The 13,942-nt window shown below is 31.3% G+C and overlaps 1 protein-coding gene across 1 annotated transcript; it reads right to left on the reverse strand.

Moving 5' to 3' along the window:
• Nucleotides 1-3,623: 3,623 nt before the first annotated feature.
• LOC141294082 (EGF domain-specific O-linked N-acetylglucosamine transferase-like) lies at nt 3,624-12,363 on the reverse strand. Its single transcript, XM_073826163.1, has 6 exons — nt 12,128-12,363; nt 9,725-9,793; nt 9,478-9,539; nt 9,280-9,399; nt 6,448-6,550; nt 3,624-5,414 (listed from the first exon to the last, which is right to left on the reverse strand). The coding sequence occupies exons 4-6, from the start codon at nt 9,393-9,395 to the stop codon at nt 5,268-5,270; spliced, it is 366 nt and encodes a 121-aa protein (XP_073682264.1). The 5' UTR covers nt 9,396-9,399; nt 9,478-9,539; nt 9,725-9,793; nt 12,128-12,363; the 3' UTR covers nt 3,624-5,267.
• Between the last annotated feature and the right edge of the window lie 1,579 nt (nt 12,364-13,942).

Here is a 13,942-nt window from a genome sequence, read left to right on the forward strand (position 1 = left end):
AAATATTGACACCCAGGGAAGAAGGAAGAAGGATAAAAGAGACCGTGTGTCATACAGCCAAAAGACAGCGGTGCCAGACAGGAAAGTTGGGCCCACAAAGAGCCAGACCAATTTTGGCAATAAATATTCCATTTTCATTAAATCACAAACTGCGTTTTTTGGATCATTCCACAAAAAGGGTGCATTTTGTGAACAAATATGCAAACAGTGGCTTTAACAATGAAAAGCTGACACCAGCATGTGTTACTAAAGGCAAAAAAAGAAGAAAGGAAAGAAAAGTAAAAAAAATAAATAAAGTAAAATATTTTTTTTTTAAATAAAAGCCATTTGTATTTTAAATTTTCAAGACTTTATAGCACATATTTTTAAAAAATGATAGTGTTTCCTTTGTTGTCACGTTATAATACATTGTACAGTAAACAACGTTCTACTGAAAACTTGATATTTGTAACAATATACAAATAAAATATAAAAATAAAATTACTCCTCATAGTGTCATGACCTTGAGAAAAAAGGCTAGTATGACTAAATGAGGTAAAACTGTCAACCTTGTCTTTTTTAGCACGTAAATTAGCATGTAAAAACATTAGAGTTAACCTGAGATGACACGGTTTCGCATAATAAAATAATCACTTAAAATACCTCATATTTACTTCAAAAATCAGCTTTTCGAAACAAAAAAGGCTTACATTTCCTGGTATGACCCTTATAATCTCCTCGCCGTGTTTCATTTCCACACCTCCAGAGGTAACAGCAGCGGCGCTTATTTACATGACGCTGTGTATGTAGTGAGGATATAGGGTTTAGGGAGCACATTTCTCCTCCAGCAGAAGTGAGAGGGGAAGGAGGGCGGTAATAATTGCTCACTCCCAAACAATTCCACCAGTGACATCCCATTACTTTAAACACGACAAAATAAGGCCACCCGGGCGCGGAGAAAGAATTCACTGAATAAGACATGAAGGGAAAAGGCTGCCGTTATTAGCTGTGTAGGGTTCATCATTAGAAAGCCGTGAGACGGAGCATAATCCTTCACGCAACTCTCCCGTTACTAGCAGTAATTACAGCGCAAGTGCAGCCCGCTGTTTGTAATAAACTGCCTGTGTTCGAGCACATACTCATTTAGCCTCTATAACAACCGAGAGACAATGAAAGCAACCTTACTTCATCACTTACCTCTGACAAGTGAAGTACGAAGTAACGTACATGATTGTGAGAAAACTCAGTGAGAGAGAGAGAGAAAGAAGAGCATAAGTGTTAAAACTATCGAAACTGTTATCCTAAAATTCATATATAACGTTTTGAGTGTATTTTCACAAACTTTAGCAAAGTTACAGTCCGGATACTTGCGAGACTGAGACGGACATCAGCATCTGGTGGACATTTGGTTCAGATGATGTTGAATCATTAACGGTGTTGTACCGCCATCTAGCGGCCCAGGAATGCAAGCGCAAGAGGGTCCTTCAGTAGTTTCGCAGTATATGTAATTTTTTTTTAAATATAGAAATCTTAATGTAAATCACATTTAAGTAACAACTGTGGGTTCGTAAAAACAATAAACTTTCGTTTGAGATGTTACCAATTTTTTTAACCTCTACCCAACTTTGGGTAAATTATGAACTAAATCAATTATTGGTTAAAATATTTTAATAAAAAGGTGCGGCAAAATACAATACAAAACTCGTTTTGCTGCTTGATATCGCAGATTAGTGTGTATTACCATATTATTTTAATGTATTATCTTAATTATGAACACACTGTTGTAGTACAAACAGTTTTACTGTTTACTGCACGTTGTTATTCTTCTCATTAATTCCCGGGGTCCGTTCTTCGTACCTCGCTAACTAAATTAGCTGGATTTGATTGTTGACGATTTGGCATGATCTTGGATTGTTTGGTTCTTCGAAGCTCATCCTGGACTTGCTGTCATAGCAACAGCTCTGCAAGCTTAAACCTGCTCTGGAGCAGGTTTATTTCATGTAAACAGGATTTAGGCTGCGCTCCTGGCGGGTTATGATTGGTTGAAATGGCGAGGTCACATCTGATTGGTTAAAGAGCACGACTGACACGGACTGACTCACGTGGGAAAAGAAAAGTATCTTGCAAGAAAGTGTATATGACAGGTTCCAAAAAATATTTGGCAGCACAACTGTTGATATTATCCAACATTGATCATTCTAATAATAAATCAGCATATTAGAATGATTCCTGAAGGATCGTGTGACACTTAAGACTGGAGTAACAGCTGATAAAAATTCAGCTTTTCATCACAGGAATAAATTCTATATAAATTTCAAAGTATGATATATAAAATATATAAAAAAACAAAAACATTATTTTATTTTGTAAAAACAATTTGCAATATTACTGTTTTTTCTGTATTTTTAATCAAATAAATGCAGTCTTGATGAGCATAAGAGACTTCTTTAAAGACTATTACAAGTCTTACTGACCCCGAACTTTTGAACGGTAGTGTATAAAAAAATAAAAATATAAATAAAATAACATATCAAGGAAAAAACATGTAACATGGGCAGCATTAACGCGTTTAATTTGTTCACTACTTTTGCCAGCCCTCTCTCCTTGCTTTTCCAGCCTTTGCAGTGTTCCCTTGCGTTTTAATCAAACTCTGAAACTCCTGAAATCCCTCAATCAAGAGTTCTTGCTCTGCTGCAGAAAAATACTGAGCGCGCTCCTTCGTCATGTTCGCCGACCAATCAAAGCGTTGCCGATCAATGTTTCTACTATCGATACGTAGCCCCTTTTAAGCCACCCAGTGATCTCAAATAACTTCATCCAGCTATACTAATCATCAACAACAGGTGCGTTCGGAGAACCGGAATAGCGAGCTCATAGTTAGCGCGATGATTTGATCTTGGATGTGTCATTTGATCTTGGATGTAGTAAGCGAGGTACGAAGAACGGACCCCCGGAAGTCTCACTCATAAACTTACTTCCGCGTTGAAGAATAAGGTGGATAGATATAAAATGAAAAATCGGCAATTTATTGAGAAATATTTCAGACGTTTCTTCATTTTTCTGTTAATCCAAATGTTTCAAACAACTTGGGAATACTTTGGTCAAACAGTTTGAACAGTGTTTTTTCTTGTCCTCAAGTCCCCTTTTCAAGTTTTGAGGTCATGACAGCTCCCAATTACGAAAATTAACTATGGTTTTACTATAGTAAAAGTGTAGTATGTTTTTTGGCGTATTTATTACCATTTGTATAACCACTATGGTTAAACTATGGTTAGCACAGCAAAACTATGGTTAATTTGTGGTTATCTTGGTTTAACTATAGTAACCATGTTTTTTTTTTTTTTTAATTTGTAGTAAGACCATGGTTATTTTTCGAAAGCACATCTCAAACCAGTGCTCTTTTGGAGTCTTTAGGAGTCTTACATTTTGAAACAGATAGAATGACAGAAATAAGTCAAGTGAAAAATCAGAACGCCATTCTTTATTCTTTACCAATATAGTAATCCATAAATACCGTTTTATTATTTGTCAGTGTGAGAATGATGATGAAATCACGTACACAAAAATGTTTTAAATAGCTTTATTTTATTTCAAATCCATTCAAATACAAACAGACTATTTTAAAAACAAAACAAAACAAGCACTTTTAAAATATCATTATATTTTATTAAATACTTTGACTTCAACTCAAACCAGAACAAAAATTCAAAATTCAGCAACTTTTGTTACTGTTCAGCCACTTTTTGAAGGGTATGAGAATCATAACACTGATTAAAAATGCTTTATAAAATAGAGCAATACTGAACCAATATCTCACAGAGTGCAGCAGGAGGAGTCATGAATCCCTTAACATAGTTTTCCTTTTACAAAATGACTATTTTCACTAAATACAAATACAAAAAAGTAACTAACACTGTAATAAATATGAAGCTGATGTAATCTCCTTTGCCTAAAAATCCTTTAAATGTGGTGTGACTGTTATAAAACAAATTGCTACCAAACTATGCGGGTGAACTCAACATCAGTTCAGTACCCCAAAGCCTGATGACTTGATTTTTTTAGAAAAAAGTGCAGTTTTAAAGACGTCTTACTACCTTGCAATGATCCACTGACCTGAAATATGCTCCCTTTGTTGAAATTCAAACTTTTGCCAATACAAAGCTGCACTCAGTCAGGTTTAAAAGTGTAGTCTCTAAAAAATCCCACATATACAGTTGAAGTCAAAGGTTCACATACACCTTGTAGAATCTGCAAAATGTTCATTATTTTACTAAAATAAGAGGAATCATACAAAATGCATGTTATTTTCTATTTAGTACTGACTTGAATAAGATATTTCACATAAAAGGTTTACATACAAGAGAATAATTTATAAAAATAACCCCGTTCAAAAGTTTACATACACTTTATTCTTAACACTATGTTACCTGAATGATCCACAGCTGTTTTTTTTTTTTTGTGATAGTTGTTCATTAGTCTCTTGTTTGTCCTAAACAGTTAAACTACCCTTTGTTCTTCAGAAAAATCCTTTTTGTGTATTTGAACCCTTTCCAACTCACTCTATGATTTTTTTAAGATCCATCTTTTCACACTGAGGACAACTGAGGGACTGCAAATATTACAGAAGGTTCAAACGCTTTAACTTATTTTGTCTTCTGGGAAACATGTAAGTATCTTCTGTAGCCTCTGAAGGGCAGTACTATATTTAGGCAAAATAAGAAAAAAAATACGCATTTTCAATTTGTTCAGAAGTTTTCACCCCCGGCTCTTAATGCATAATTTTTCCTACTGGAGCATCAGTGAGCGTTTGCACCTTCTGTAATAGTTGCATATTACTGTAGTGCCCTCAGTTGTCCTCAGTGTATAAAAATATATCTCAAAATCATACAGTCATTGTTGGAAGAGGTTCAAATACACAAAAATATACAAAATGCATTGTGTATGATCCCTCTTATTTTGGTGAAGTAACTAACATTTTGCAGATACTGCAAGGTGTGTGTAAACTTTTGACTTCAACTGTTCTTGAGGAGAGGTATATGAGAGCACATAATTTACATCAACAATATGTCAAACCAATATGTCTGCCAATGAGGTGTGAGTCCTTCAACAAGGTACACACCATCTCCATGTGCAGAACGTAACAGCGCAGATTTTTTTTTCTGAATTTAAAATTTGCTTTTACATATTAGCCTTGCACTTTTGTCAGCACGGCTACATGTACAGAGTGCAGAGAGTTCATAGGAGTGTGTTCATCGATCTCCTTGCAGGAGACCACCATGTCTTACAGGCTATAGTTCATCTCGGGACTGTTTTGCACGCCACGCAGGATGCCGGGTCACATGTTCAGCCGCTAGAAGAACTAACCGCATGAACTCCTCTACATCAAAAGTGTAGTTGGTAAACTTAGGATGTTCCCCAAGAGTAGGGTGATGACCCTGAGACAGAAAAAATAGTAGTAAACATTAGAAATATTAGTAAATTATATATTTAATATCATAATTAACAGATAAAAAAAAAATAATAAACACAATTTACTAATAGCAAGTTATGCCACTAGTTCAAAAGTGCTAACATAACTTACACTGCTGTTCAAAAGTAAGATTTTTAATGTTTTTTTCAAAGAATTATTTTATGCTCATCAAGGCTGCAATTACTTGAAATATTATTACAGTTTAAAATAATGGTTTTCTATTTTAACATATTTTAAAATATAATTTATTCCTGTGAAGCAAAGCTGAATTTTCATCAACCATTTCTCCAGTCTTCAGTGTCACGATACTTCAGAAATCATTCTAATATGATGATTTATTACTTTTATTATTAATGTTGGAAACAGTGCTGCTTAATTATATATTTTTTAACCTGTGATACTCTTTCAGGATTTGTTGATGAATAAAAAGTTAGAAAGAACAGCATTTATTCAAAATAGAAATCTTTTCTAACAATGTAAGTCTTCGCCATCACTTTTTATCAATTTAACACTTCATCCTTGGTGAATAAAAGTATTAACTTTGTTTCAAAAAAGAAAAAGGTATATTGTTACAAAAGAGTTCTGTTTTAAATAAATGCTGTTCTTTTTAAAGTTTTTTTTTTTTTATCAAAGAATCCTGAAAAATATCACAGATTCCCAAAAAATATTAATTAGCACAACTGTTTTCAACACTGATAATAAATCAGCATAGTAGAATGATTTCTGACACTAAAGATTGGAGAAATGATGCTGAAACTTGATCTTTGCATCACAGGAATTAATTAAATTTTAAAATATATTCACATAGAAAACTGTTATTTTACATTGAAATAATATTTCACAATATTACTTTTGGATTTTTTTTCTGGAATCTTACTGATCCCAAACTTTTGAAAGGTAGTGTATACTGAATATGAATGTTACTGTATATGGGAATACTAGGATTAAATATAGTAAACTGGAGTGAATCCAGGCAGTGGTGTGTGTGCTCTTATCACCTTATCCTGGGGGAACACTTTGTCCCTTTTCTGCCAAGTCATGTAATGGACTCCCCTCAGTCGGGCCAGATCACGGTAGCAGCTCTCATCTTGACAGTTGTACCTGTGGAATAGAGAAAGAGGGATGTTTTATGTCCCAAACTTAGCAGGCGGTGGCCCACAAAGCCTCCACAGACTCCATTTGATGGATAACTGTTTAATTAGGCTGTATTTCACTGTCACACACATACAGACACAGTCAGATGCTTCCCTCCTCCGTAACACACATTATAAAGTACATTGTACGGCACACAAGCTTGACTGCATCGCACATGAGTATTGGGTAGATGTATAACATGACATAAGTGTCAGACGCACAGATGCGCACTAGGGAATACGTCTTGACACATGCAGATAGGTGTCGCGGAAAAACAGCGCTCTGAAGCGAATCGTGATGTATACATTTATCAGTAGAGAAAGAAAGAAACTTTTTTAAAGCAAGGATGCAACCAAATGTTCATGATTGGTGGTTGTCAAAGGGCTAAAGATAAAAATGTAAGAATCTGTCATTGGAAAACCTACATTGATCGGGTGGTGATGACCCTTTTTTAAAGAAGGTCACTTCCAGAATTAACATTTCCTGATAATTTACTCACCCTCATGTCATCCAAGATTTTCTTGTCTTTCTTTCTTCAGTCGCAAAGAAATGAAGGCACTGAAACTGCAATATGCACTGAAGGCACTGAAACTGCAATATGGACCTTCAACTCATTGATCCCCATTGAAGTCAACTAAAAAATCCTGTATTGTTGACATGGGGTTAAGTAAATGACCAGGAAATTTTTATTCTGGAAGTAAACTTCTCCTTTAAGTTCTTTGAAGAGTCATTGGGAACAAATGCTGTGTTAACACCTGGTGTTTGTTTATTGTTTATTTTTCTTAAGAAATTAACACTTTCATTCAGCAAAGACACATTGAAGTGACTGTAAAGGCAATTATAAGGTTACAAAAAAATCGCTATTTCAAATAAATGCTGTTCTTTTCACCTCTATTAATTAACCTGAAAAAAAGTTTTGTGGTTTTCACAAAAATATTAAGCAGCACAACTGTTTTCAACATCGATCATTGATCGGCAAATCAACATATTATGATTTCTGAAAGGATCATGTGACACTGAAGATTAGAGTAATGATGCTGAACATTCAGATTTACCACCACAGAATTTTTAAATATATTTAAACTTTCTAAAATATAAAATCGATTAATTGCAAATAATCACATCCAAAATAAGGTTTGTGTTTACATAATATATTTGTGTGTGTACTGTGTATATTTATATGTATATACATATTTAAGATATATATATATATATATATATATATATCTTAAATATGTATATACATACAAATATACAATATATATATATGTATGTATGTATGTATGTATGTATGTACGTATATAAAACATTTACTTTATTTTTAATTACATTTTAGTTTAAAAATATGGAAATTAAATCCAATAATATGTATTTTTTAGTATTATAAAAAATATTAAATATGTTAAATATATAAAAAAATAAAATTAATTTAAAAAATAAAAATAAAATTAGGGCTGTCATAACATTTACATAATATTGTGTGTGTGTGTGTGTGTGTGTGTGTGTGTGTGTGTGTGTGTGTGTGTGTGTGTGTGTACTATGTATATTTATATGTATATATACGTGTGTGTGTGTGTGTGTGTGTGTGTGTGTGTGTATATATATATATATATATATAAAAATCATTCACTTTTTTTTTTTTTTTTTACATTTTAGTTTATTTTTGATGAAATAAGAGATTTCTTTCAATAACATTCAAATACAAAATTTTAAATGGTAATGTAAGTAAATATAGATAAATTATTTGCAGGTATAGTACAATAATGAAGTCCTGTAAGGCCTGAATTTTTTTTTTTTTTTTTTGCTTTGTCATGATCACATAATTTTCTCAAAAAAAAAGTGAAGTAATAAAAGTAATAAAAATCTAGTAAAATGTTTTTTCTAGAGTTTGGTCTCAAGATATCAATAGCCATAAGATTTATTTATTCCACTGCATTATGGACAAGAAACAAGCAACTAGCAACTAACTAAAAATTAAAGGTATAGTTCACCTAAAAATTAAAATTCATGCGTTGTGATACTCTCATAAATGGCGACGGGGAATGACATGAGAGTGAAGAATTGTTGAATAAAGTCATCATTTTGCACACAAAAAGTATTCTTAGCCTTAAATGTGTCAGTTGCATTGCTGTCTATGGAGGGTCAGAAAGCTCTCGGATTTCATCAAAAATATCTTAATTTGTGTTTCAAAGATGAACAAAGGCCTTACAGGTTTGGAACGACATGAGGGTGAGCAATTAATGACAGATTTTTCATTTTGTGTGAACTATTACTTTAAGTCAAAAATGAGTCAAAATCAAGACAAACTAACCAGAAAACCTGTCAGAGGAAACAGTAATACATGTCCTCTTAAGACTGCCATCTACCACGCTAATGTCTACACTAATGCTTCTCACATTTGTCATCTACAACGCAAGATGTTTAAGTTTATGCTTTCTATATATTTTTTCTAACCTCAGTATAACCTTTTTAGTTTAGTTTTAGTGTTAATCCAAACATCTTCAAAGTGCCACTTCAGCAAATGGTATAAACATTATTTAAACACCGTAAACTGTCGCCAATAACTGTTTATTTAAACTCTGAGGGTTTTTAAGTGCCTCATAAACTTGAAAAAGTGTAAAAGTATTTGCATTCCTCAGACTAACAGCTCTATCGTGCAGTCATACAGAAAGCAGAGAGATACAAAAGCCACGTACAATTCAAATATGACGGCCCAGTCGGGAAGAAAGAGGAGGTGGGTCAGTCCGGCTCCATGCATCCCAATGAAGATATCAGAGTTGTGTGTGACGCGGATTTGTTCCAGAAACGGCATCTCTCTACGAATACACATAAGCACCAAACTCAGCCATCGAGAAATCGATACATTTAAAACCGACATAAACTGAATCACTCACTTGTATTTGTAATCCAACAGCTTGACCTCAAATAAAGGCACAGTCTTCAGGGCATTTATAAGCTGCACACACACACAGCGGGGATTCAGAGGGTGATTAACGAGACCTCACACTCATGTGGACAGAGGCCAAGTAAATCGAGGCTTTTTACCAAGCAGGGGCCTCCAGCAAATAAGAGTTTAAATGGGCAGTTAAGGAAGCAAAGTGATAAATCAATGATGAGCAAAGAGAGAGAGCGAGGACTCACCTCCTGCTGGTTTATTATCCTACGGTACTCAGTGCTTCTTGCCAAAAGAGTGACACGGACTTGGCCCTCCTGACAGAGCAGAAGGACATCGCAGATTTCATTCATATTTCAACACACATTTGTATCTTGATATGAATGTACAGGCTGTATATATTTTGAAATATCTATAATCCAGTTAAAAATAAAAATTCAGATTGTATTGATTAAACCTTTATTTAGGTGGGAAAAGAGAAAGCAAATGGACATAATATATGGGCCTTATTGACGAGCAAAAAGACAATGTGAAAGATAAATTGTCCAACAGCGCCATCTAGTGGCAAATGGTATATCTGTGGCTAAATCTATGCTTATAATATAATATAATATAATTAATATAATATAATATAATAACGTTTTTAGATTAATGTAATAATTAAAATTAATATTTAAAATAGAATAATAAATAATATAATATATAGTATATACCATATAACTAAACTATAATATATATATATATATATATGACATAAGTATTTAAAAGTTTAATAAATAACATAATATATAATGTAATAATTATTTACATTTATAAGAAATACAATTAGTCTAATATAAATAATGCACAATTTTATTTTTTATTTATTTAAAAATATAAATAAAAATAAATAATATAATATAATAAAATTTTATAAAAAAATTTAATTAATCTAATATAAAATACATTAATCTAGTTTTTTTAAATAACTCAATAGTACACAATATATAACTAAACTATATTATACATATAACTAGTAATTATTATTGTAAATCCACCTACTTTAAAATCTAGGCAAAGACTTATGAATATATGCTTATAAAAATGTATTATAATATAATACAATATAATATAAATGATTGAAAAGTGTAATAATTACAATATTTAAAATGGAATAATACATAATAGAATATATAATGTGATTATTTAAATTCATAAGTAATACAATTAGTATACTATAAATAATGCAAAAATATATTTAATCATTATTTATTTAGAAGTATACGAGTTAAAATCAATTTAATATTTGAATAAAAAATAAATAATATAAAATAAACTTATAATTAAATAATTATTTATTTAAATTGATAACACAAAATTAATTAAATATATAATATATTAATCTAATTTTTAAAATAACTAAAAATAATTATTTATATTTATAAGAAATACAATTAATCTAATATTAATAATGAACAATTATAATTTAATTATTATCTATTTTAAAGTATGCTTAAATCAATTTAATATTTAAATAAAAAGTAAATACTATAACAAAATTGTAATTTAATAATTATTTATTTAAATTGATAAGACTAAATGAATGTAATATAAAATAAATTAATCTAATTTTTTAAATAACTAAAAAGTACATAACATAACTAAACTGTAATATATATGACTAATAATTATTATTGCAAAATCTCAAAAAATCTGTTGCAAAAATGGTACGAATCTATGCTAATAAAATAATAATATAATATAAAATATATATATTATTATATATATATATATATATATATATAATAATATATATATATATATATTATATATATATATAATATAACAACATAGCATAACATAATATAATTTAAAAAAATCAAAGTGTAATAATTAACTTTAATATTAAAAATGGAATAAAAAAATATAATATATAGTAACATAATAATAAAACTAAACTATAATATACATATGACTTATAATTATTATTGTAAATCCACCTACTCAAAAGTTTGTCAAATCTGTGCTTATGAAATTATAATATATATAATATAATATAATATAATATAATATAATGATAAAATATTTCAAAGTGCAATATTTTAAAATTAATATTTAAAATGGAATAATAAATAATATTATATTATAATTTAATTCATATTTATTTAAAAGTATAAGAGTTCAAATCAATTTTATATTTAAATAAAAAATAAATAATATAACATGAAATTATAATTTAATAATTATTTATTTAAATTGATAAGGCTAAATGAATCCAATATAAAATAAATCAATCTAATTTTTTAAATAAAGTAAATAATATAAGTTTAATTAATAATTATTAGTAACAATAATACATTTTGATTTAATAATTCTTTATTTAAAATGATATTTTTTTATATACGTTGAAAAATTATAAAATATAACTATAATGTTGTGTGTTGTGTGATCTATGTGTTTGTTTATGTCAAGAAGACCAGATAAGTGAGTTTATGAGCATGACAATTTCCAGTTAATATAGAGTATAAATTGTGCAATATATTTTATAACAATATATTTTAGTATTTTCATTCAGTATGACACTTTTTCTATGCTACTGTACTGTGAGAACACAGGGATCCAGTTCTGATCTGTATTTGTACATTCATGTGTGTGGATTCAAGCATGTTTACCTTCGGTCCATCTTGTGGGACACCAAGTCGATAAAGGACATGCTGGGAAAATGCCTTGAACAGCCCCCTCACTGTGGCAGTCAGAGATCTATCAAGTTACACACACACAAATCTGTCAGTTAAATCTTTTCTATATGTCATTTGCACACAGAGGGCAGAGGCACACAAGCATTAATATAAGGATGATTTGAGCGACAGCACCAGATGAGTTCAGTCTCACACAAGGCAAATATTCTATATCACACATACGGCATCCGCCGGCATCACACAGAGACGCATTAACACAGACAGATGAGAGCAGATGAACATGATGAGATGAACATTGCCTAAATGGGGAAACTAGAAACAGTTGAGAGCAACTGAGGCATAGGATACATACAAGAGGGGTATTGTAGAAAAGGCCGTATCGCATTCTAGGAAGGAGTGAGAAAAACGCGTCTCTGAAACACACCTGTGAACAACACACTTTTAAATAAGCACAAAAACACTCAGATGCTAAAAAAGCAATGTTAAGTGATACAGAGTAAATGTACTTTACCCTTTTGGAGTCAAAGTTTTTAAGGTGAATGATGTCAGAATCGGTAAAAGCCCGCCACATTTCACTAAACAGGTCTCCATATCCATAGACACTCTACAAGATAAAACAACAAAATACATTAATCATTTATTATATAATTTAGTTTGAGTGGAAGCAGAAACATGCTGTTTTCATGCATGCCTCTTTAAATGCAAATGAGCTGTTGCTCCCCGCCCCCTTTTCCAGAACAAGGCTGTGCCTTCACAGCTCATACCTTGGATACTCTGACAAAAAACCTGTTTGGTTTTGATTATCATGCCTATCGCGCTGAAATTATGCATTTTAAACCATATTAGTTTAACTTCTAAGTGGCTCACACGGCATGTGAGTTAGGGCTGTGCAATTAATTGAAATTTGGTTTCGATTTCTGCTACAAACAATCATGAAAATACAGTAATTGAGATGAAACGATTATTGCGCCCCAGTCCGCCCCATACCATATCAAAATGAGGCGCTTGGTGATTATTCATGTAAACCCTTGTCAGTTTTGTCTTAAATGACCATTGACAGCTGATAATGAAAATACATGTGTAACGGTATATTGGATCCATGTTGTACTTAAAGTGGCTACAAATGTTCCTTCTGCCGTCTCTGTGCTTAATATTAATAAAACATAAAAACACAAAGAGGAAAATCACTTACTGCTCTTGAATGAAGGACTTTGGTAGTTTTAATAAGAAACAAATCATGTTTAACTATTACAGTGAAGACACTTTTTTTTTACATTCAAATAATTACATTTAATTTCTGTAGTACTGTTAGACTACTTTAGACTTGCATTAAAAAAGCATTTTTATTTTTATTTTAAAAAGCACTGTTTTTTGTGTATATTTTTTTCTGCTGTATTGCTATCTTTAAATTAATCACTAATATAAAGTTTTGGACCCTGTCATAGTCGTTTTAAATAATCGCCAAAATCGAGGAGCCCTAATGTGAGTACTAAACTAAACTCTCTTTCATGTCTTATTGCGCTTAAACGGTCAAATACACAAAAGTTTATGTTAAAAACACTGTCTGTGAAGGTAAGCAGCTGGGAAAGAAATTGCATGTTTACATTAAATAGTGTGGCAGGAGTGTAATATACAGTAAATACATCAATAAATCCACTGCTCTATTTCTACTCTGAGGCTGGGACTCTAAATAGTGTTCTGTGCTCGTCTGTGCAGCCAATGACAGAACAGTTAGCATGCTTTGCTCAAAGTTTGACATGGCGTTAGAACTGGTACAGTTGTCGCTTG

This window comes from Garra rufa, chromosome 20 (assembly GCF_049309525.1).
Source record: "Garra rufa chromosome 20, GarRuf1.0, whole genome shotgun sequence".
Classification (NCBI taxonomy): Eukaryota; Metazoa; Chordata; class Actinopteri; order Cypriniformes; family Cyprinidae; genus Garra; species Garra rufa.

Excerpts from the sequence above, each read along its gene's own strand:
- LOC141294082 (XM_073826163.1), bottom strand. The coding sequence starts at position 9,395 with ATGCCGTTTCTGGAACAAATCCGCGTCACACACAACTCTGATATCTTC. Across the intron at positions 6,551-9,279 it reads TGGGCCGTCATATTTGAATT|GTACAACTGTCAAGATGAGA; the intron begins GTACGTGGCTTT and ends TCTATTCCACAG. Across the intron at positions 5,415-6,447 it reads AAGTGTTCCCCCAGGATAAG|GGTCATCACCCTACTCTTGG; the intron begins GTGATAAGAGCA and ends TTTCTGTCTCAG.